This window comes from Aquila chrysaetos, chromosome 12 (genome assembly GCF_900496995.4).
Source record: "Aquila chrysaetos chrysaetos chromosome 12, bAquChr1.4, whole genome shotgun sequence".
Taxonomy (NCBI): domain Eukaryota; kingdom Metazoa; phylum Chordata; class Aves; order Accipitriformes; family Accipitridae; genus Aquila; species Aquila chrysaetos.
Window position 1 is genome coordinate 23,167,087 of NC_044015.1, and position 25,725 is coordinate 23,192,811.

Sequence of the window (25,725 nt, forward strand, 5' to 3'; positions counted from 1 at the left end):
CGCTGCACGGCGGGCCGCCCTCCCGGCGCCACCATCAGCGGCGCTGGGGCAGCGGCTAGAGGCGCGGGGGAGGTTTGAGCCACGCCGGCTGCCGTACGCTGGGAGGTGCTACCGCCCGCTTCTGCGCGGGGCGGTCGGACGGCTCCGGCCGCGCCATGCAGTCCCTGCTGCCGGTCGCCCTCCTCCTTCCCTTACTGCTCGTCCCCTTAGCGCTCCTGGCGAGGAGGCGCCGCGGCCGGCGGACACCTCCCCTCAGGCTCCTGGTGGTGGCCGGCTCCGGTGAGTAGGAGTTGCCGCCGGCGGGAGCGGGTCGCGCCGCAGAGCGCCCGCGGCGGACTCCAGGAACTACGGCTCCCGGCATGCAGCGCGGAGCGAGGACCAATACGCCGTTCGCCGGCGTGTCCCGGTGCATGCCGGGAGTTGTAGTCGCGGGAGCGCCGCGCCGCGGGGAGGCCCGCCCGTCGGACGCCGCGTGTCTGGAGCTGCTGCCGGCGTGCCCGCCGCGGCTCTTCCCGGACCCCACCCGGGTTTTTAGGTTTTGGGCTTTTAGCTCTCGGTTTGAGTAACTGTTAAGCTTCATCTTTATTGGGGGCGTTTTCGTCCGTATGTATGTCTGACAGTTTGGCCTCTGAACCTTTCCTTCAGGCGGCACATGCGTTTCACCAGTCATTAAGGAATATATTGACTAAAACTGGTGCAGGACAGACCTGTGCAGCTGCTTGGTCTTCCGACAGAAAATTATCGATGGCGATTCAGGGCAAGGCTTTGCAAAGATCGGTACACCCCTTACGTACGTGACATTTTGTAGTAATCTTACCCAAACCGTGTTTCTGTGGTTTACTTACAAGAGTCTGGTGTGGGTCGGTCAGAGGCAGTACTGCTGTCCAAGTGTGTCACCCCACACTAAGGGCGCGCGCGCACACACGCACACACACCCCCACACACACACACCCACACCCACCCCTGCTACTCCTTATTACCTCCCCAAAGTTGCAGGGCAATTCATTTGCCCCCAAAAATTAGACTACCTTGAAAATTTGCAGCTGACAAATGCAGGCAAGCTTTGATTTTATCACCTCAGTCTCCCTGTGGTTTTTGCCCACGACTAGTTGAGTAATAATCCCGGGATCTTTCTGCAATCTTGAGTATGACTGGCAGTTTTATAATTTTTCAGGTCATGATTACTTCCACCAGGGCTGGAAACGTGCTTGTTTTCCTTCGGTCCTTTGGAATCTAGTTCGTACATATTAAAAAAATGCATTCACTATACATAAGCTTACCAGGTGAAATAATTCATAAGTCAGTTAAGATTCATACAAAGTTCAAGCCTTATTCGTTGAGACTTTTTTGAATTAGGAGTCTCCTGCTGTTCTGTGAATACTCAGATGATTGCATTAGAATTTGTGAAAGCTTCAACAAACCACTGCTCACAAGAAAATCCCTCCAAACATGTTTGAAAAATACTGCATGCAATTCTGTGGAAAGGTGGCAAACACTCACGTCTAATGCAGCAGCATAGCTCTTGCTGCTTTTCCATTGTTTGGCAGCTTGACTTACATAGCAAAGGTCTCTTAAGAGGCTAGTGACACTGGGCAGCGGGAGGTAGTAGGAATACATTTAGTTTACTGTTTTGGTCTGCATATTCCAGCAGAGTGAAAAGTAACACATCCAGTAAATGCTTATGCACATAGTTACGGGTGCAGTTTGTTCTTAAGCCGATCCAGCCCAACAGATAAAAGTTGAGCCGGTTCTACTTTACCTACACACACAATCCTCCCTCTGCCCTCTTCCACTGTTACAAGTATTCCTGTAGTTCTGGTTCAGGAAACTCAACTGGCAAGAAAAATAATTAACCCTGCTCCCAAAAAACCACAATAAGTACACCCTCCCCTTCTCTCCAGTTTAGTGCCAATTTAGCTACCTGAACAAAGCGACCTTGCAGTTACAAGGTTGTCAACACGCATTCAAGGGCAGTGGTTAAAGCACTTGGCTGGAGCTGGGCTGTTTCTTCTGTCAGCACTCAGCTTTTACACTGGCGTAGCTGCAGAGTGAAATTGCTGCCTGCTTGATTTCAGTATTATGAGCTGGGATGGTGCAGCCCTTGCTCCTGCAGGTCGTAGGACTGAACACCGGGTAGGGTAGGTGGGAGGTACGCTTCCATGGCACAGCTCTGAGCCGGATCCTGTCCAGCTTCATTTTGACTATTGCACCATGGCATGGCCTTTGAGTATGAACTACAGTGTAACTCTGCCCAGTTGTTTTTGCATCGTGTACAGGACATTAAACACAAATGTCGTACTTCTGTGTGATCCTGGTTCAATCCCATTTAACTGAAAAACTTCCATCAATATAGCTTCAGTGGGAGCTGAATTGTCTTCATGTTACTTAAACAGTCTCAGCCGTCCTTTAATTGAATCCTCTACTCTCGGAAGAGTGTCACTGATAATAGTAGTACTGATAAGTTTTAAAAGGAAAAGTGTCTGATTCAACTGAAGAAATTGAAAGTTACAAAATTTTTCGTATACTAGCTGCAGTTTATTTTGTTTTTACAGGTGGGCACACAACAGAAATCCTGAGGTTACTTAGCTGTTTGTCAGAGTCATACTCTCCTAGACATTATATTTTTGCAGACTCAGATAAGATGAGTGAAGCTAAAATACGTTCTTTTGAGCAAAAAAGGGCTGAAACATTCTCCAATTCCCAGGTAACTTATTAAATATGCTCTTGTAAGATAAAATGATCTTAACATTACATTCTAATTCAAGGCAATTTGGAAGTCGTTCTTTAAAAGGATGTTTTTAAGGTCAGCCGGTGCTTTTGATTTGGTAGGTATTGATAATCACTTGCACGGAAGTTCAGCTAAAGGTGCCATTCTGTACATAGCGATTTTTACATCTCTAAAAGTGAACTAAATAAATGCTGTTGATTAATGCTGTACTAGAGAGACACTGAAAATACAAAGTAAATATAGCTAAAAATAGCAAATGCCATTCTTGCTACCAGTTTTCACTACCACCTTCCCTACTTTCTCTTAAAATGGTCTTTACCTCCTGTTAACATGTTAATTCATTCAAAGCAATGAGGGAACATAATTGTAATGAAAGTGACTGCACAAAGGCGGCTATCTCTTGCTTAAGAAAAGCATGCTGAAAATAAATCTCTTTTAATTTTGTAAACCAGCTAGCCATAAAAGTGTTATTTGTAGCTATAAAAATACTGGGGCAGAATCATGGTGGGTTTTTTTTCTTTCATTTTTAATTTGGCATTTCTCTCAGCAACATAATGTATTTTTTTGAAAGAAATTATATCTAAAAACTTTTTATCTAAGAAAACCTTAATTGAATTTGTATTATTTTTGTGTGTTTCTAGACTGTGTTTTGGTTGGATTTTAAAGTTGAGCACTAGTTATACATGTTTAAAAAGTATGGAATACCTCTTAATGTCCGACAGTTTTTTGGTTCATGACCTGAGCAAATGCTGAACTCCTAAAAATCACGGAAAAAATCATGAAAATATCTTGTCTATCTTTTTATCAAATGTTTGCTTGTTTTGAGCTAGTTTGCTGTATGATTAACAGAGAGCAGTATGACTCTCTGTTGACTTAAAGTGTGATCTGATGTCCAGTGAAATTAGTAGAAAGATTATACTTTTGTTTAGAAATTGGAATAAGTACAATGGAAATGAATGTTCTGACTACAAAAATCGTAGCCCTTTAGAGCAAGTAGTACAACACGCAGCAAATTAATTAATTATGTGGTATTGATTTCATATGGTGCACTTCTGATATTTCCGTTGTCTTCAGTAGCGCTACTGGGACAAAAGATTGTAGGACTTGGTACCAATGATTTTCAGAATAAACACTTTTAACGTAAAGCAACTGCTGCTAAGATGGGCAACAGGCTCACCTAGGAATGACATTTTTAAGTCTGTTTACCCCACTTTCACCTTGGAAGATGAAGGTTCCTTGCCTACCACAAGCTGCTGCATCAAGTGGGGATGACTTGGTTTAAAATTGAGCGTGGCGGTCTCTTCTCTCATTGTGCACCAAGGATGAAAGTTTAGTAAAGTGACTGGAGGTATTTCGGGTTCAGAGAAATCTTGTTTGGTAATTAGTCATTCACACAGTCATAGTCACTTACCTGGAAAGTGTCCAATCCTAAATTATTAAATTTCTTAAAAATACATATTTTGAGTATTAAAAGATTATGCAGTTTTCCACTAGTTCACTTAGTTTTGCTAAGCAGCTTCCCTTTCATACCCCCTCCAACTTCTAACAGATCATGTAGTTATATTTTCCTTCAACACTGAAAGCCAGAGAAGCATTTTTGGCTGCATGTGAGTTTGCTGTCTGGATAACAGATGCTCATTTTCCTTTGGCCACTCTTTTTCCACTGAGCAAAAATATTTAGAGTGAAAATGGAAGATAAATTTTGGGAAGTAAAGGTCACATGCCTATAACATATATTTGCTAACTTTCAGAGTATGCTTTCAAATAGTATGGTTTTTGGCACTGGGGATGCTGGAGATCATCAAGCGTTTAAAAATCATGTGTTAGTAGCTTCTTGCAGCTGTGAATAAATGAAAGGGAAAAGTCTGAATACTTCAACCCATGGTCATTCCCTTCCTCATCTTGTCAAGGAAGTAAATTTTTTCCAGAACTAAGGACTAGACAGAAGACAGATTACAATAATGACTTAAGAGAAAATCAGTGTACACGTTTAACAAATTCCGATGTAAAAAACCACAAATATAACCAATTTCTCTTTTTGATCTGTGGTCTAGTCCAGTTCTAAAAGCTACAGTATTCAGGGAGAAGGAAAGGAAGTCTGAATGAGCGTCTTGCTTACAAGAAGCAAAATGCTGCACCTCTACCCAATAAGTCTCTTGAAAAAAAGAATCTGAAATGCATCCTATGAAAAGTCTCTGGTCCTGCTATCACTTGCCTCTCTGTTCTCTGTTGCCCCCAGCCTGTAACCACAACTATTCTACATGGATGCCCCTAGAGCTGTTACTCAGGGAACCTTCTAGGCTCAGCATAGAGAACCTGCTTCAGCTCCTGCCGACCTACTCTAGCAGCAGAAAGACAACTTACATTTGTTGACTGAAGAACATGCATTCTTCACTGGATCTTATACCCTGATTTGTCATGTCCAAGATGAGCAACCAGATTAACTAACCCTTACATAATGCTCATCTGACCACATGTTCTTTTCCATTTTATGTTTCATGAGAGATATCATGCTAAGAAATCTTGTTCCTCAGCATGAAAAAGAGCTACATAAACCCAGTTTCTTTGCAAGCATTGCAGTATATTCAGTTGAGCATATTATAATAATTCACAGCTGTGGCAGCTTTCTACCAACTGTTCCTTGCAAGCTTGCAAAACAACAATATTAGACAGGTGAAGGACTACGTCACTGGTTTTGAAATTTCAGTATGCAGTCAACCATCTTAGACTTGCCAATTTGGAACATTTGTCTTCCGATAACAAAAAGGTTTCTGAGTCCACTAAAGATGTGAGGAAAAATAAATGCAACAATATGACACCATAGAAGATAGGGGAGCAATTTGCCTGTTTCTAGTATTAGACATACTATGCAGCTTTCCAGCAAAAGATGCAGGAGGTACCTTTGTCTGGAATACTAACAGTATTCCATCAGATGAGAGGCTGGGATTGCAGAAGCATCTGGCAGTGGCTTTTAAACAGACAACCACAAAAAAATCCAGTTTTGTTTCTTAGAGTAATATTAAAGAGTTGATTGATATGTGGGCTGAAGTCCTAACATACGACATAGGCACTGATGTGCAAAGTTTCAAGCATGTTTTTTGAAGAGTATAGATAAAATCAGCTTGATCTTTACTTGAATTCTACAAGTAGATTTCTACTTCGATACTGTTTGCAGTCCCTGCCAAATTTTGCTGAAATTGTTTTTTTTTTTTGTGGTGAAGAAAATCACATACAGTTTTTTGGCAAATACTGTTTAACGCCATTCTTACAGTGAAGGGAACACCTAAATAGTTCCACTGAAACCTAATCTGCCTAAAACTACCTTATCATACACATATTTCTTGCAGGACTGAATACTGTGCAAGGGTCTAAACTCCACTTACAGCATTTCTTTTTATTACCTGAACTCTTCCAAAGCTTTAAGAAACAGAGAGGCAGTGATAACCAGAATCCTGTTGCATGGGGAGCAGGGGGCATGTTTATTTTTCCATATTCTGTTGTCAGACTAATGCAATCAGAGTTTCAACACCTGCAAATAAACATAAAACAACCAGTTTGTAACATCTGTTAATGCCTCCAGTATTACTGCAATTAAAGAACCTTATCACAATGAAACAGAATAATTTCAGTCAAGAAAATTAACTTAATATTCTGCATTTATAAGTGTTGGGTTTTTTTTAATTCTTTCCACCTTATATATTAAAAAAAGCCCCAGTTACTGCTATTCAAGACTGATTTGTAGTTTGTATTTACTGTACAGCTATTGGCAACATCATCTTTCCTAGGCAAGGAAGCTATGACAATTAGTGATGGTGTATTTGAAGTAACTGGGCAATTTTCAGTATTTATAATGATATTTGGAGTCTCTCGCTCCCAGTATGAGTTCTTCCAGAGTGGTGGTAATCTGGTGTCCCATATGAAGCAAGATTCTGACCATTGTCCATATCTAAACAACATGTCAATGTCAATGAACAGTGCACTGCAGCCATTATATTTGTCTTTCATTTAAACAGTCAAAAATTCCGTTGGCATCAGGACTGCCTTCTGATGTAGCAATAGCTCTTAGATGTAGTTCCCCTGCATCAAGGTAAAAGCCATCTGTGAAGAGTGCAGGAAGCCTAACTACTGTTAACTGCTTAACAGCATTCCAAGACAAAAAGAAAACATCAGTGCTTTATTAATTTGATGCCTTTTACACACAGTGAATAATGTCTACTTTTTCCTAGGGAAAAAACAAAATAAAATTATTTCTTAAACTTTAATGATAAGATGTTCTTTACTATTTATGCAAATATTTTACATTTTGAATATGCATCTTGCATATCTTTTGAATATTCATTGAGTACTCATTTAAAGGATAGTGATATTTGCTGTTACATTTTTAATAGTGTGCATACCGGACATTAACTGAGAAAAGTTGTTACACTTTCTGCACTGTAAATCCACGAAGAATTTAAACAGGCAAGAGACAGAAGAGAGACATCATGTTTGGGTTGTACCTAATTAGACCTAGACTTGTGTCTCGCTGACCACGAGGTGGGGCACTACGTTAACATACTGCGGGTGAAACTGCTCTAGCTGAATTGTTTATTAAGTTAGGAATGTTTTAAAGTAACATGAGAAGAGATTAAAAAAATAGATATATAGTTCTAGTATTTCGGTTTACTTTATTGCCAGGAGTGCTAAGCACGACACTGAATAAGGAGTTTAAGAAAAGGTTTCATACTCAAACATTTCCAAACTAGATTAAACAAACAAACAAAAAAGTTGGCACAGACAGATCTAATAACTCTATAGAAGGAGCAACAACATTCTTAGAAAAATAACGATTCAGCTTATCGTGCTCTCTTCCAGTTCACCCTTGATCGCATTCCCAGAAGCCGTGAGGTTAGACAATCTTGGACCTCCTCTGTGGTAACAACCCTGTACTCCCTACTTTACTCCCTTCCTTTGACCTACAGACTGAAACCAGATTTGGTAGGTAAAGTAAATTTTAACTTATTGATAACTTGCTAACCTGCATCATAGAAGCATTTGGAATATCAAGACATCGCAGACTGTATCTCATATGCATGCTTAGATTTACAGGTCATAGGAAAAGTATTTCTGAGTGTAAAATTAAAGCTGAAAGAGATATAGCAGCAATATACCAAGAAAGAGAGAACGGGGTTGCACTGCTGGTGAATTAGAGTAGCAAATACCAGTTTCCCCTCTCAAAGTCTGCAGGTAACAGCAGAGAGAGTGTCACTCTCTTGTTAATGCTGCTAGAGCTAGCACAAACAAGGTTGCAGATTCTTGATAATATCTCTTCAGGATTGCAACAGCACAAACTGTGCCTGAAAGGCTGGTTATCCTGTTGGCTGGTCTTGCTCTTGAAATGGTATGACCAGTCTGGAACAGGCAGGTTCAGACCAGCAGAAATATATACAGATTCAGTTCTTGTGCTTACATGGACTTTTCAGCTACATGCATATTGATTTAGTCTTTGGCTGACTGACATTAATTATCTCATCTAATGACAAAAACCACCACTGCTGAAGCGGCAACTCCTCAGCACTTACAGTAACTTTCTCAAGCTGTTCACAAAATTACAGTCTCATGCTACCTACAACAGTTATTTAAAAATATTCCACACACTTAATCAAGTCAGAAGCATTCAGGGTTGTCAGATTATAGAACTAAAATAGAGATATCCGATCAATAAAGTTTTGTGCTGTTGCAAGACTCAAAAGGTAGTGCACTGGACTCCCAGGTTTAAGTCCTACTATTCTTTAAGAGAAATTTTGGTTAAAACTGCCTTTTTGCTAGAGTTGTTGCCATCTTAAGGAGTCAGTTATCCAAACATGAGGTTTTTTTAAAAAAGCATTATTTTAGCAGAATTTCAAATTAATATTTTATGGGGTTTTGAATATTTTAATGAAACCTGTAAAAATTTGTGCATTTACAAGATTTTTTCATAATTTAGTAACTGCATATATATACCCACAAAGCATATTTGTAAGCAGGCTTTTTTTAGCTTTCACTGTGAACTGTATGTATGGCTAATTCTGAAGAGGCTCACATATATTTGTGATATTTTGAATGTTTAGAGAAGCTGCTGTGAGTAACTTGACCTCATTGGCTTCAATAGCACTGGTCAGTTCCTATCAGATCAAAAGCTACTTGCTTGCTGGAGTTTTCAGAACAGTTTAGCGTGCAGAACAACAGAAGCAGATTTTGCAGTTCTTGTTTTTCAAGCCTATTACAAAAACTGGAGATAAAGTTGGGAGGGAGGAGGAGATGGCATACTATTCTTTTTACAGTGATTTTAATTTGGGTGGGGAAACAGTAGAGGGACGTTTACATGAAGCAGACATCTTAAAGCAAATGTGAGTAACAAATACTTAGGAATCACTTTGCTACAAAACTGGTTTCAGTTAATGTGTATAGTTTTTTTAACTTATTATTGCAAAAGAAATTGACTGGAAAATGTCTCTGTGTAGCTTAAATGTATTACCAAAAGTGTCAACAGGACACATCATAGGAGAAGAGCAGGAAGTTACTAATCTAATTCCATGGTTTCTCTGTTTACAAGAGGAATTTAAAGTAACAGTGGAATTTACACATAGAATTATTAGAAATGGTGTTGGAGTTGATAAAGTGTGATAAGGTGTCAAAAGTCAAATGCTTCTGAAAAACACTTGTCCTTGTAAAATTAAGGATACATCTTAGCAAGGCCTTTAAGCCTTTTGTAGTGTTAAAGGGAACCACTGACTCAAAATGCTATCCAAAGAGTCCTTATCCATGATTAGAGAAGGGCTGGAGGGGAGGGAGTTCCCAAATATTTTTTTGCCAGGTACCATCATCAACCACAATAGCAGCTGGTACTGCCACTGGCAGAAGCATTATGCCAAATCTTATACCACTTGGAAGCTGCTTGCATACTACTACTTGTATGCATATCTTAGTTTAAGAATTCTGTAAAATGTAGTAAGTCAGAGAGCTGTAAAGATTTTAAAACACTTATCAAAGGAGATTGATTCAGGGATTAAAATGCTTTACATTGCCAGTGAAAAGACTGTGTGGTATGTGAAACAAGTGGTAATATTTAATTGCCTTTAGAAGAAAATGTTCGTGGTGAATTGAAACTCCCCCTACTCTTGGCAAAATGTAATGCTTAGTAGTTTAAAGAACTAGAAAGGGTGGGACAAATGCTAGTGTTTACAGGACTCATCTATAACTTTTGGCAGGAAAATCAACACCCGAGTTTAGAAACAAGCACAGTATTACATCATGCTGAGAGCTTCATATTTTTAAACAGTAGAGCTTATGGGTACTGTACATTTTCAGTCTAGGCAACTGTTTTTATTTAACTGCAGGAGGGAAAGACAACTTTGAATTGCTTTAAGTCATTTGTACGTATGAGTGATCCCCAAATCCTTACACTTGCTTTTAGGCTTGTCAGAAATGTGTGCATGTTTGAAGGAATGACTGAAGTCTTTTCCAGACACCCAAAAGCTAGAGAAAAGCAGAAATGTTGCAGTTTTCAGGGAACACAGAACAAGAGAAGTACTGCAAAGGGAGCCTGAAACCGTTAGGTTCACAAAGGCAAGATTTGGAGCAGATAGGCTTAGGTTGGCATAACTAGCATATCTGCGGAGCCAAAATAGCTATAAAGGGGAAACAGCAAACCTAGCTGCACAGGAGTTACTTTATATGTGCTTATTTACATGAGCACTGTGTCCCCTTTGTATCTCACACTGATCTTCTGGCAAAGCTTCTTAGTTTACTTTGCATGAGGAAGCAGTTCCATCTAACCCTTCTTCAAGATCGTGAGTTCAGAAAGAACTGAACAACTTCCAGGAGACCTTTGTTGTGTTGCAGGACTTGACCCACACTTGAAATGGGCCCCCAGAGAGTTTAAGAAATGAAAAAGTTAGCTTAGTTGTTTAGTTTGAGATCATCTTCAAGAGGCCCATTTCTGAGTTACGAACATCTGCCCTCTGCAAAGTTAAGTCCCTTTAGAGGTATTAAACCAAGTAACAAAATTAAGATGTCAGAAGTGATGATCCACTTGTGTTCCTATAGCCAAGAATTATAGAAATATAGGTGTCAGTGATTTGCAGGTACATGTATGCTGGGCAGTTTTTACAGCGTCAACCTTAGGTAGGCTTCCTGTGCAGAGGCCTAAAGTTCCAGGAAAGCAAGGCTTGTGCCAGCACACTCTGCCTACACCTTCCTTCCCCCAGAAAAGCTTTTAAAACCATTCATCAGTTGCAGCCAGACTTAATATGTAGTCCCAGCCTCAAAGACTGCAAATTCTTACCATGAAAACAGGCAGCTGGTCAAAGAACAGAAGCTTTTATTGCCTTAAGAGAAAGGCCGAGAAGAAATGTAAAAACAGAATAAGACGTTAGAAGATCTAATGTCTAGGGAAAGATGCAAATCCTTCTTAGTCACAGAAAATTAGACAAGCTGCACATAGATTTTTTTTCCCAAAGATAGAGAAAATTACTGAATCTTACATAGATTATTTGATGTCCAAGAAGGAATAAACTAACATTACGGCCTTCCTATAATATGCTTTCAGTCGGTCAGTCAGTAGGTACAAGTTCAGAGAAACCAGCCTTCAGTTCTCTTGCTGCTTACAGAACTATTGTCCTTGTTTCTGGGCTGATTTGCCAGCCCTGAAACGAGGTCTTCAGGTGTTCTAGCCCTTTGACTGGGTCATGATTATTATTCCAGTCATTCTGGCATACCTGAAATTCAAACTGAACACAAAGGATACGTGTGCACCATGCAGCAGAAAGCTGTACAGAGATTGCACCCAGTCCCTGTTTTCAGCCACAGATGAGCTATGTAATTGGGTCAGTGATTTGCTCTCCTTCAATGTAATTAAGTTTCACCTAGAATTGTGCAGAAGTGCTGCATAAATCTCCATTCATTATAGATTGCACATCCTGGACCCTTGGGACCAGACTTTTTCTGCTTTTCTGGGGACGCTTGTCAGCAGTTCCTACTGCCTCAGTGCTCTACAGAGCCTGAAATAAGAAGATATTTTCAGATCACTGCTATTTGGAAAAACCTGGGTTAAATCAGGCAAAGAAGGCGGTCCTTCCGCATTAGGGCCTCCTTCCCATGGGAAGTCCGTAGTAAGAAGTTTACATTTGCACAGCAAGTACAACAAGCTCTGCCGTCTCCCTCCCCAGTAGCTGTCAGTTGAAGGAGTCTCTCTTTTTTAAACTTCTTTCTAGAAGCCTGAAACCAGCACACCTGATTATGCTTCTAGCAGTCTACCAATTCTTTTATGACTGCATAACCCATCACACATGCATCGTCCCCCGACTGGTTAAATTCACTGCAACAAGCTTCTAGAGTTGTTACAGAAGTGTTCACACAGTAAGCTATATGAAAGGAGATGATGATTTCATTTAGCTAAGATTTTCCATTCTTTGTGCCCTGCCCAAAATGTCTTAAGTTCATAGCACTTTAACAAATTACTGTGACGAATAGTAAGTTATTGTCCCTTATATCACGGTCCGTATTAGAACTTTGTGGAAAGCTACAAAATCTGGGTGGTGGCATTTTTTCTCTATTCACTTCGTAACAAGTGCACTTTGTATAATGCAGTATTAAGGCTATCTGGTGCATTCTTCTGTACACTGAATCTTTCCCCCTATTTATAATTCTTTTGGACTGGATTGACAGTATGTCTGATCTACTATTGTTCTTCTAGGATCAAAACAGTCAAAATAAGCAAGAGTAAGAACATCAGATTAAGACCTTCAGTGACACAAATCATGTAGTCTAAAAAGGAAACAAAGTTAAGACATCGAAATTTGTGTTTAACTTATGAACCTTATTCACCCCTCCTCTACCTTGTGTGCTGTGTACAGTTACCCTGCAGCCACAATGTAGAATTGCCCTCTGCTGAGCACAGATGAACATCTAAAGCTATTCAAATGAGTTAGTTTAGTTAGGTTGTAGCTCTGCTCTTTCCGTGACTGCCAGTTAGACATGCCTATAGACACTGCATATCAGAGGGAGGATAGAAGTAGCAGTAAAGGTGAACTGAGATCTTAGCTTAGATTTAAGCAGAGTTTAAGCTAAAGACTGATCAGTCTTAACTCATCAGCTATCAGGTTCATTATAAATCTAATGAACACTCTGGTCACACTTCCACATATGTTACAAAGCATGGTTTCAAGTAAACAATCTCGCTAAATCTGACCACCGAACCAGGCCACTGGTATGCAGATACAGATTGCTAACACCTCTAGGTTTTGCATTGTGAAGACATTTCAGGCAGGTATTTGATGTGGATTCTTGCTATACCAACTGCAGTGATTAGGCAGTAGCCTCAAAAGATGTATATATGCATATAAAATATCAGTTTTAGCTAACCTAAAATACCACTTTCAAGTTCTAGTTAAATGAATGCTTGACTAATGAAAGAGACATTGAGATTTGCAGTTAAAGGCTCATTTTAGGCCACTATTAGTAATATGTATGGTTATATTTAACAGTCTTTGGATTTAATTTCTGCTTTCCTTTTGAGCAGAAGCAGGCTACTATAGTAAGCAGTACTTTTTGATATCAGGAGATTAGATAAGCCCTTATTTTTAAATAGGCTCTAAAAGCTTAGATGGTATTTCTCATGGTGCTCTGACCAAGAGACTTTAGGTTCAGACTCAGCCAAGGTGACACTTAGAACAACAACAGCTTGCTGAAAGACAGCTAGTACCTAGTGTTTGTAGCTACAGATGTAGTTCAGTAACTACCATTTCATTTACTTGCCAAAAGCCTTTTACTGAATTGTTTTATGACCAACTTTTTCATCCACACAAGTCAAATTTCCTTTACTTCCTACTAATTTATCAGCAGCAATAAACCACAGACCCACTCCATGGTAATGTAGGTAGGAAGTTAGTTTATTCTCCAGCCTGCATCTGCCTTGGTAATCTTGTTCTTTAACCAACCTTCTACCCATCTCCCACAGTTTCTCACAAGACTCACTGGTGCCACTATTTCTTGACACAAACCACTGGCAGAGATCATGATGGTTTTTGGTTCGTACCACTGACAGACTGGGTGTTAATTTAATGTTTTAATAACCAACACTATTTCCACAGACTTGAGCATTAGTACCACTTTCACACCTGTCATTTATTATTATTTTCAATTGACTGGTTCTATATTTCTCATTTTACATTTGGCAGCTAGGCTGGGGATTATGCTGAGCTCACATGTCCCATTCTGCTTCCACATACCTGCAGAAGCATCGTATGTATGGATGGAAACTACCACTCCAAAGACCTTTTAATCCCAATGACAGACCTGCCACCTTTCACCTGAAATACAGGGGCAGTTAAGTAGGTGCCTAAGGTTAGCTTCATCAAAAAAAAAAAAAAAAAGTCAAGCCTGCATGTTTCTTTATGCATCCAAATCCAGATTCTCAAACTTGCCTCACTAAGATGTTGCCTAACTTCTGAGGCTCTTAATGACCACCATCATCTTTCTTTTTATCAGTAAAGCCCCTAGGCATACCCAGAAACAGACCTGAGCTGTTGAAGTCTTTACAGTATCAAATAGCCACATGTATAGCTGAACTCCTGAGGTCTGCTGAGATCCAGAAACTAGGAGCTTCCCTCACTACTTTGCATGTGGATGCTGTTCCAAATCACATCAGCTGGGCCTCTTCCCTTGTCTCTTGCCCCTGAGGACACTGGGCTGGTAACTCTGGGTCAGGCCACTAAGCGCCTAGAAGGCAGAAGTGACAATGCGTAGTACTGTTACAGTTAAATCATGTTGTTAAGCCTGGTTCCTAGTGGTTTTGTGGAAGCTCTCCTTTTCTCCCATAGAAAAATCCACTAGGTAGGATTTTTGTCTCCCTCTCTCCAAGCTTTCATAAAATGAGAGCCAGGGAAACAAGGGAGTTGGTGATGCTTCCCAATATATTTCATTCTATGATGAAAATAATACTCAGGAAAAAAAGTAGTGCACATTAGAAACCCAGCTGCACAGCGTGCTACTTTAAGTCCTTGGTCTTCAACTTCTCGCTTCCCCATTCTGGCATTCACTGATCTTAGTTATCCTGGTTAGGTAATCTGTCTGTAGGACCACACGTGTCTCTGCTTGTTGTGAGGAGCACCTCACCTACTGTGTGTATTGTATGATAATAACAACAGGAACTGTACCAACAAGATGCACAGAAATGGACTAGAAAGGTTTTCATGGCAATGCTATAAGCTATAGCAGCAGACCAGCCTGAAATCAAGCTGTTGCTATAGAACACTTTAGCTATCTTTTTGCACCCCTATGATTCAAGTGATTTAGACAGTAGAAGATAAAAGCATACCCAGGTATAATTTAATTCTACCTTAATTACCCAGTTTACATCAGACTACACATCTAGGGTTTTTTTGTCCCTGCCTATATTCCACAGGTACATTCAAACAGCAGATAGGGTGTGAAGTTTTAGCTGGTTTTATGTACAGGTTGTGGAGGGAAGTGAACTGGGCAAGATCTTCACTCTTCAAAAAGAGTAAGCCAGTAGGTAGTTTAATGACCTTTATATTGTTCAAACAGAACCTGAAATTCTTCTTTCTCCCCACCAATAGCAATAAGGAATAGTTGGAAAAGGTTCCTGCATTTTTCTTTTAAACCTTAAAAAAACTATTAACAATCCTAAGCTAGTTTTCCTTGAGGTTCAAAACTTGAATTTTCAGACATGCTAAAGAGCTAGACTAGCAAAAGCTTTAACAAGAACACTCCCTCCCGCATGTTTAAGTATTTGAGCTAAGGAGAAATCCCTTTCTCTCTTAAATTCTCAGATTTCCTTTGTTTTTCTGATTACCACGTAAATTTATATTCTCTAGAAGAGATCTTGCTTCTATTATAACTGCAGTACCTCCATGGAGACAACACTGTATCTCTTGAAACCTTTTAGAGTTACTAATTTATGAAAAAAGTAACAATTTTTCTCTGTTTGCCATCCAGGCTTAAGTTGCCATCAAAGTTACTACCAGAAATTGATTCTTAATGGATATGGCCTGCTATGTCTGAACATAGTAAAAAAATAATACTATTCAAAAGAAAATGGCACATACATTTTGTCTTATTCTCCAAGTATGCTACTGAATCAAAACACATGCTAATAAAAGCAATACTCTCCATACCTGGAGATCTTCCCCAAGAAGCATATACAGGAATTCTGCTGCATCCTCTGTGAGGAGTAAATTATTGTTTTCCTGGTGTTAAAGTAGAAAATATTAATGTGAGAAAAAGTAAGTGCTGGGCCCCAAATCCTGTGGTGAGTCCACAGTGGAGGTGTGCGTACAACCCAGGTTTCTTGATTCTCCAGGCTTACATCTTGGTCATAAACTCATAAAGTAAATATAGTTACAATTAAAATTTGATACTTGTTCACCGATGCTTTTTGTTAGTTTAATTTTATAGTTAGAGCATCTCCAATGTTAAGAAAGCAGGTCCCACAACTGCAGAGCCGTAACGCTCGCAGTTGTGTTTCCCACAGGCTGTTCAGGATACACTGAGCAGTCAGCAGAACTGGGTCTTTGGGAATCACAGGGAAGGAAATGTGAACAGCTGCGACTGAGAAGCCAAATTACAGCTGCCTTCGTAGGTAGCACTCATTACTTCTGTAGGTGAAGGAAAAATAAATGTTCAGCTGGGTACTTCACCTGACAGGGTATTAGTGTGAAGTTTTCAAAACAGTAAGATAATACTAAAACAAGCAAGGGCTGATGCACTCACGAGATCCTGTAATTTGCATAGCAGAATACAAATGATTTCATTGCAGATTCTCTCTTCTTATGCCACAGAAACAACCAGCCTCCCCAAGAAAAACAAAAAAACACACAAAAACATTTGTTATTCCACTCTGAAATCATAAAAGGCAATAAACTCCTGAAATGTCAAAACCCCTAGCTGCTACCCGATGAACACAGGAGTCCAAAACTAGCCCCGATATAAAAATTAGTATTTTATTATGGTTTTGGGGTTGGTTTTTTTTTTTTAGTTTTCCTTTCAGTGTCCAAGGACCTCTACTCAGCTTTCACTAAATTTGACTGTTCAGTTTCCCTGTCACTGGAATCATTCTCTGCTCCATTCCCCTTGTTACTGAAAGATCCTTCAGGTTATTCTACAGTCAGATTTGTAGTTTCATGAAGGAGGCTTTCTTTGTGTCAAGACAATGTCTTCTGCCCCCTGTTAGTTTTCTGTATTTGTATGTAATTGAATTGTGTTTATTGTTACTTCTGCTACCTTTATGAAAGGTTTATTATTTTTGTCTGCCATTGTTTCTAGACTTTCTTAAAGCTGATTTTTTTTAAGGTTTCCATGTATTGTAACTTGCTATGGCACTTTTTTTTTTTAGTGCAAGTCCAGTTACCGACATCACAACATTTGGGCATCTGTCATCCACTAAGAAATACCAGGAAAATAAAACCAAAAATATATAACACACAGATGACAGTCCCTTTAGTTGCTTTCTCTAATTGGTGCGCTTCCTTGCTGACCTTTGAAAATTCATTCCAAAGCCAGAATTCACTTTGCCTATCAAGGTGAAAACTTGTCAAACTTGGTCCAAATCAAGGAACTTTCTGCTAAAAATACCTTTGGCTGAGGATTTTTGTCAGATCTGTAGATGGTCCAAGTTGTTCATCCGAGCTGAGCAAGACTAGTTTATGCTCCTCCTTTTTCTTGATAGAGGAATTAATGGATTTGTTTGGGGATTTTTGTTTTTAAACAAAGCTTTTTTGCAAAAAGGCAAGCTTTTTTCTTAAGTCCCTTCTATGAGAGTATGGCAGTATGGTCATGTTTTAAAACTCCTTTTTCTTCTGTGCCAACTTCTTTTCAATTGTAATTCAAAGTGGTTTCCCACTTCCTCTCTTCCATGCTTTCTTCTTTTTTCATCCCCCTTACCTTTCCTTCCATAAAATATCAGGAACAGCTATTCAAGTTTCCTTGGTTTTTCTGACAAACCTCATAGATATCTTAATAGGCTGAACAGTTGTTAATGTTAAACAGCCATTGAAATGAAATATTTATCAACAAAAGCTGAGTTTTAGCAGTACAGCAAAAACACAAACAAAATAAAACTATTAATAAATTACTGCTTTTAGGCCCAGACTTGTTCCCGAGAAGCAGAAAATACCTAATCATTTTTTTCCTACATTGTTAAAAAGTAGGTCTGTTTACTTGCATAGATACACAAAGATCATGTAATTAACCCAGCTTGGGTCAGTTCTATATCACTCCACTTGCCTTTACCTCTTTCAGTAGTTTTCTGTCACCACCATCTATTCCCTTATTCTTCTCTCCAGTTGTTTAGCACTGCAGGGAAGGGAGCATTACCAGGACTAAGGAGGCCTAAGTAACATCCTAAACATACTCCAGGAGGTAGCCCCATAGCTGGCAAGCAGCACAGTCTTCAGTTCACATGTATACATCACCCTGCAGCAGCAAGCAGCATTCCCACACCACAAACCTGCCTAGCCCCAGAAAGTTGGGCAGTTTTTCTGCTCTTGTCCAGCTGGCAAAGGCCAATCTCTGTGTAAGTCATTAAGGAGAACAGCAGGTGTTGGCAATTTCTTATGCAAAGCAAATCTCACATTAGTTTTCCACTTTCTACTAAGTTTAGGGGGACTTCTGTTGTTTTCCCTTTGATTGTTGTAGTTCGGGAACATAAGCAGTACTCAAATACTTGTTCATTAAAGATATACAGCAAATGTATGTTTACATATTTATGAGAAAAACTGCAAGTTTTCTGCTTTAGTCATTTTTGTTTTAACCAGTGACCTGACATTTAATCCCAGTGAAGCTGTGAGCTATGCTTTCAGTGTTTTAGCTGGTAAATGTCACTCTGCTACAGTGCTGCATTCACCAGCTCTAAAGCAGCTTTTATCAGCAGTGGTGCCATGTGCCAGTGTTCCCAGTGTGCCAGACTGCTGGCTTAGCTTGTTTTCTTTTAACAGCTGTAGAAAATATCTGAAACAGAAAGGCAAGAACTATTCCATTTTTATATGAAAGTGATTAATATGAAATTAGATTTATAGAGAGAGTTGCTAAGTATAAATGTTGTGTTCTGATCCTTTACTTTTAAACCTCCATTAATACATAGATTGATTAGTTTATTGTACTGTTTAAAAGTCTGGTTAAATTGAATTGGTAGAGGACTTTAGTACGTAGGATTTAGTTTATAGGCCTAGCTGTAAAGCTAGGCAGCCAGTGAGCCAATTTAAGAGTTAGCTGGACATTTCTTTGCATTAGAGGTGAATGTAAATGGTGTAGAGAGACTTGCAGCACTGGCTTCTGGAATGATCCCTTACAGCTTGTTGGCAGCAAAATCGGATAGCCTAGTGACCAAGAAAGTCCTTGGGCAGTTGCAGCTGGAGAGGTCACAAAGGTGACACAAAAATTGTCTTTGGCCCCTTCTTTCCCCCTTTCTGCTGCGTCACCAAGGAAGACTGAACCAAACGAACTGGAGATCTTCAGAGACTTATCTCATGCAACGCAAATATTCTACAGGCAACCTTGTAGCTAAAGTAAATAGATATTGGGAAACACTTACCCTGAATAGCCAGTTGACCTTGTAGAGGCCCTGGTCCCTTCTTGCCCAACGGATGTCTGCTTCTTCTCCATAGCATGCTAATGATTGCCACTGGATTCCCTGAGAGATACTTCTATTCTGCTGGAGGGGAAAAACAAAAGCCTTGGTCTTTTCAAGGTGGATGACATCAATCATTCTCCAAAATTTACTTTTGAACAGTGTTTTGAAATTCACTAATAGGACAGCTCATCTTCTCATACATGTTTAAGGAAGGCTGTAGATGATTCAGTTCCTTTCCACCATCAACAAGTTCATATACTGGCAGGAGCTGAAGAGCAGCATTTCTAGCTTATAGATTCCACAACAGATCCTCTTCTTTATAATGTGCATACTTGTTTTCTCAGAATTTTCCCCTGTATCCCTCGATGAGTGTATGATGTTGGATTCCAAGCAACAGGAACGCTGGTCTCCCTTCCTGCTGATGGTATGAGAGGGAGTAAGTAGGACTGGTCAGACCAGATTTTTGGAGGGGAATTGCCACTCCAACAGGTGAGCAACTGCACCAGTTCTAGGTATGACATGTCTCTAGACATGCACTGAAGGTTAACTGAAGGTTAATTTTTAATGATCAGAAAGATTGATTAATAGTTCTGACTTACAGATCACGACCTCAAATTCAGATAGGATCTATTTGTCTGTTGGCTTCAGCAGGTTTATACCAGAGTCTCTTTCAGGGGACGATTCCTAAACGCAAGCATTTTAGAATGGGAACATCTATAGTCAGAGTATTTTATGGGCATTTTGCATACAGAGATCCTATACAGCTATATCTGCTTTGTCTTGTTTGAACTGGTATGTGTGGAAGGGGAAAGAGCAGAGGACCTGAGTTATGATCAGATCATGTTTTTTTAGAGATGCCTAGTCCATAATTTTCCTGATCCTTTTTCATGCATGCAAGTACTTTTCCATGAATCAAAGGGCATCTGAGGAGCAGCTTACAAGTTATAAACAGTCAGTAGAAGGTATAAGTTGAGGGCATCATGTTAAAACCTGGATATAGTAAAGGTATTTTATTATTATTTTAATTTTGTGTATTGCTTTTCTGTTTTGCACCTCAGCAAAGTAATAACAGCAACTCAGTGTGGCCTTTAGAGCTACGTACAGGTTCACAAATAGGCCCATTTACTATTATTTCATTACATGATCTTTTGTGAGTACACTTAGTTTGGAATTCATTCTAGCATTTACCTTTGTGTGTGCATCTAGACACGAGAATACCAAATACCAAGAAGACTGCAGCTGGTAGCCAAGTTTAATAAGGGGGGGGGAAGTAGGATGAAGTGTATGGCACGGTGGCTTGATAAAGACCATGACTGTAATAATTCAGCTTTTTATAAAACCTGTTCTACAGTTCTCAACTTCTGGGCTGAGGAGAATGTTAGGATGTCCACCTGACCTAAATAATTTCTGTGGTTGGTGGTTTTTTGTGTCAGACTGTGGAAAGTAAGAGACCAATGTGAAACTCTCTCCTTGCTTTAGACGACTGGGTTGAGCTTTCATAGTAGATGAAGGCTAAAAGAGTGCAGAGCCAGTAAGAGTCCCAAAGGAAGACAGGTGGAAGGGCACCTGGGAATAGGGATGCAGAGGGAGATGAATACCAGAGATCACAAAGAAAACCAAGGAAGAGAGGATGGGTGGGAGACACCTCAGAGGGCTGGGTAGAGTACAGAGAAACATTGAAATGGAAGACACTGAGGAAAGGACAGGGGAGAGGACTATAACACAACAGCAAAAGAGCTTGGGGAGCAATGAAGATAAGACAATATTTGTACTCCAGGTATCTCTACTAAAGGAAAGGGAAAGTAGAGTTTCTGTTTAGAAGTGGTGCACATTTTTATCCATTTGCTTAAAGCTGAATTTTGAATCTGAAATCAGTAGTCAGACTGAACATTCAACTCACAAAAAAAAGCAGCAAATAACTTTTTTGGACTGTTATGCACATGTCTGAAACAGACCAGATTCTGCAGCAGGGACCCTGGTGGGTTTTGCCTGCAAACACAGGAGAACACTCCAAGTTCTTTCCTATGCCTATGTTTACACTACAGTAACAAATGTTACAAATAGAGATACCTAAACATGCCTTAATTTAGATATCAGTAGCCATGTGCCAGTAGCACAATCAACATCAGTGCAAATTAATCAAACTTGTCAAGAAATAGGGCAAAATGCATGGTTTAGTTCATAGGTATGGAAAAGTTTCTTTGAAAACTAAAATGCAGTGTGTGTGGTTGGTTTATGTCCTTGCTTGCCAAGCCAAATGTATAAAAACCAGATCTTCATTCTCAGCAGATTGTAGAGTAGTTTTTAAAGTCCCAGCATGGATTTACATGAAATCAGGTTCAGCAGGAGGTTTGAAACCGTAGTATATTACTCTTGATTTCAAAAATCTAGTACACAAAGTTGATGTGTTCAGCTTCTTTGCTTCTTAGCTATATAATCGCTAATTTAAAAGAATTACACTGTTGCAATTTTCTTATACAAGTATTTGTGGCTGCTGATACTCTAAAATTTTAAGATTAAAACAGTATACAGCATGTTGCTTGTAAGGGACTTCTAGAAAATACCCACAAGTCTTGCATGAATAAATAGTTCAATTAAGATCAACGATAAAATCAGAATAATTTTGCACATAGTATTACATTCTGTTGATTCTGATAAGAAAACACTGCATTACAGTCATCATATCCACAAGCTAGATTTCTGGGGCTGTCTTAAAGGCAAAGGAAAGTATAGGTGAGAGAGTTTGGAACTCAGTAGCACCAAAGCTGCTGCTGCTTTTAAATGAGGCAAGGTGCTGTTAGCCAGTTTATCAGTGGGATCTTGCTACAAAGCAGGGAAGGAAGCATTCTGAAATGACTGCTACAGCTCTGAAACAGAAACTCTGATTATTTTTTTTCCCCCCACCAATATAATGTCTTTCACAAGCTGGTGAACTTGGAACAAAAAAATGTGACTTTATAGGATATGGGGCCATGATTTTATAGAAGAACTCTTTATTTCCATGTAACCCCCAGCCAGGCAGAAAAGTGCTGATTACATGGTATTAGTTAAATTTAGTAAGAAATTCCTTGCCTGAAATCAATTTTGGTACCCAAGTTAAACCTTTTACTTTTAAGCAATCTGTTTTTCAGTTTACCAATGTCTAAAATTGGAAGACCACTTTCTTTTACTGTTAACATTTATAAGTGAATTTGAGATCCTCTGCTACAAGGACATGACATGTATTTACCAGAACACCTTCCTTCTGTGTGCTTGTTTCTGTGTACTAGTGTTTATTAAAAGAAAAAAAAAATCCAGTCATGCATATCAGCTAGTAGATTCTGATGAAGGTCCTAATTCATCAGCACATTTTTGCTGAACTCTTAAGTGTTTTGCTGACTTAAGCCAAAGTTCAAGAGGTTTATAACTGGATCCCAGGTTTAGTAATCCTAATTAAACTTCTTTGGCCTTATGCCTTAATCTGTGCACAACTCTCATGAATGATACAACACAAAGCTGTGACTGAGGTTGGAAGTTGTTTTAGTTATATATCCATGAGTCAAGGAATTCTGCTTCCTTCATAGAAATTAACTGTGCCATCTCAGAGCTCTTCTCCTCCTCCTTGACATGTAAAGAATGATGATTTTTTGGGGCAGCTACTTTGAAATAATGTCTTTTGTTTGCCCCATTTCTGCCCCTCCCCTTTTTTTTCATATTCACTTGCCTCTTCTATTTTTTAAAATATATTTGGAAATAAATTTTTTTGTAAATGCAATGTTATATGAATATACACACTTTTAATTCTTTGTCATATGAAAAAACTCATGTTTTACTTTTGTAAAATGTTTCATCTCTTTTAGATATTGTGCAATGGACCAGGAACATGTGTTCCTGTCTGCATATCTGCTCTTCTTCTTGGGCTTCTAGGAATAAAGAGAGCAATCATTGTGTATGTAGAGAGCATCTGCCGCGTGGAAACTTTATCCCTGTCTGGAAAGATTCTTTACTACTTTTCTGATTATTTCATCGTTCAGTGGCCTGATCTAAAGGAAAAATATCCCAAATCAGTATATCTTGGTCGAATAGTGTAACAACAGAAGACAAGCTTTACCTAAAATAAACTCTGCAAACTCCTCACTGAAGAAATGCACCGATGTAGTGATTTATTTTCAAGGATTCCTGTTAAGAAATGAGGCTGGTACTGGAAAAGGAGACAATAATAAAGATATCTCTACATTTAAGTACATTTTTGTGTAGTTATATTTATTGCCTTCGTGTAGGTCTGTTCACCAGTACCCCATAATGGCCTTAAGTCTATGCTGTCTCTGTTTTCATCTAGTTTTCCTGCTGTGTGAATGGCAATTTTTGTCTACAAATAAATATGGGAATTTGTATGAATGTAACATTTCCTGTAAGGAAACTTTGTGTAGTTTTCTAAATTGTAAGAAACAAAGTCTTGTTCTAGCACAACAGACTTTATTTCCTGTATGCTAGCAGTGAAGTCCCTTGTGAATCCTTAGAGTATAAAGGAAACAGTTATATTAAGTTGGCTTCATGACAGTTTGTACTCTACAGTCTTCCAAAACCCCCAAAGCATTAAACCAGTATCATTTTTCCTCTGGGCTTGTCAAAGCTGTCCTTATAATCTGTAGTGCACCTTTTGAAAGTTGTTGCTCACTTCTTAAGATAAATAAAAAGGTGACAAGTGTTATGCTACAGGCACAGTACTTACAGATTTAAGAATTACTTTCTTCAAAGCTTACGTGAAAAAATCCTTAGCAGGTTTACATCAGGGAGAGCAAACTGTCACTTGGGAAAATTGAACTAGTTCAGGCTCTAAAATATAGAAAAGAAAAAAAAAATGTTACTATCAGTAATAGGCAAAGGAACAGAATTTCCCTCTCTTTTCCTGATACAGTGAGTTTGATTTTCAGTATATCCTGCTTTCTCATTTTAAGCATGTTACTTTCAGCAGTACAATATGCACTTAAGATTTTGTCGTGGAAAATGGTATTCTGTATATTGGAACAACTTTTAAAAGGTATTTTGTTGGAGCTAAGTGTGTGAAAGTCTACTTTAACATTTCACATTCATCTGGCAAAATGTAATTCCACACGCTGTTCCACCTATAAAGCAATATAAACACATCTGTCATCTATACACACATGGAGCTATGCGTCTGGCTGCAGAAACATATACAAGAAAAAAGCTCGAAGAAACATGGAAACGCTCTACAGCCTGCACAGCCTGACGCAGGTGAAGCCAGCAGCAGCTCCTCGTGCTGCCAGAGGAGCAGACTTCACTCTCTGAAGGCTTTTCCTCAGTGTCCAATGTCAAAATGTTGCAGCAGCTCTTCTGGTAGGGAACGGGGGCAGGAGCCGGGGGCGTGGAATTTAGCTGAACAGAAACAGTGGTTCCTGCTGTTAGGAAACAAGGGTCTAGAGGAATAGTCTGCTTTATGCATAAAATCATTTGAAATCATCAGGAAACATTATGCAAAAAACTACCGTCATGACATTGCGAGGCCCTGTGGGGAAGCCAGCTGTTATAACCTGTCCAACAGGCTTAGTAATCCTCAGCATAAGGAGAGTCCCTTGATGTGGCCACATATGAGTTCAGAACAGAGAGTTTTTGTGGTTTTTGACCTAGATTGTGTCTGACATTAAAGAACAGTTAATAATAGGTAAGACTATGTGGAAAGGACTCTGTGCAGTACATACTCAGGTCCTTAAAAATGACCTGGCTGAAGTAAATCTGATGTCCTGGAGTCCCTGGAGTGAGGACTATCTTAACAGGACTTTCTGTACAGTCACAGATAGTTTGGTAAATTGGAGATACACTGGACTTTGTTATGGCTGATGGTAGTTTGTTTTAGATTAGTGCTCTCTGCGCTGAATCTTGCTTTGAATCTTGCTTTCTGTTTTGCAAGGGAACTAGAGTAGAGGGGAATGAGAACGGAGGCAGCCTGTTCCTCTGGTCCGGGTAAGGGGCGACATCACAAGATCAACGCTCCAAGGCTTAAGAGAAGCATGAGAAGAGAAAGGCAATGAATGCTTCCATTCATGCACCACATCCCATGCCTGAATAGCCCACTGGCCCGGCAGTGAGGCAGACTCCTAGACCGCCTAGTCTGTAAACACAGCCAAGGCTCAGACAGCGCTGAGTTCACATGCTGCTTCTCTTTAGAGCAAAGCAGAACGTAGCCCATTCTCATCCTGCTCTAGATTTATACCTCAGTGAAAGCATCTCTGGCTCCTCAATTCTTCTCTTAGGGCCCTGCCCAGGGCAGGATTTTGGCTTTTGGTGCGCTTTCAAGCTGTGGGTTCATAAACTTTGTGAGTCTGCCTTTGAACACTGGGGAGTTCCAGGCATTTTCTTCCACCTGTCACCTGCATGGCAACAACTACTG

At 39.6% G+C, this 25,725-nt stretch overlaps 1 protein-coding gene and 1 long non-coding RNA gene across 3 annotated transcripts; one reads left to right on the top strand and one right to left on the bottom strand.

Moving 5' to 3' along the window:
* The first annotated feature begins 29 nt into the window (after positions 1-29).
* ALG14 (ALG14 UDP-N-acetylglucosaminyltransferase subunit) lies at positions 30-23,560 on the top strand. 2 transcript variants are annotated; one of them, XM_030034306.2, is made up of 4 exons: positions 30-279; positions 2,553-2,704; positions 7,583-7,705; positions 23,177-23,560. In XM_030034306.2, the coding sequence occupies exons 1-4, from the start codon at positions 156-158 to the stop codon at positions 23,405-23,407; spliced, it is 630 nt and encodes a 209-aa protein (XP_029890166.1). In that variant the 5' UTR covers positions 30-155; the 3' UTR covers positions 23,408-23,560. The 2 variants fall into 2 exon arrangements, with proteins under 2 accessions (XP_029890166.1, XP_040984043.1); XM_041128109.1 differs by lacking the exon at positions 7,583-7,705.
* LOC115349700 lies at positions 15,696-24,144 on the bottom strand. The gene is made up of 3 exons (XR_003926196.2): positions 24,049-24,144; positions 19,299-19,418; positions 15,696-15,957 (listed from the first exon to the last, which is right to left on the bottom strand). It is a non-coding gene; the product is annotated as an uncharacterized LOC115349700 (long non-coding RNA).
* Between the last annotated feature and the right edge of the window lie 1,581 nt (positions 24,145-25,725).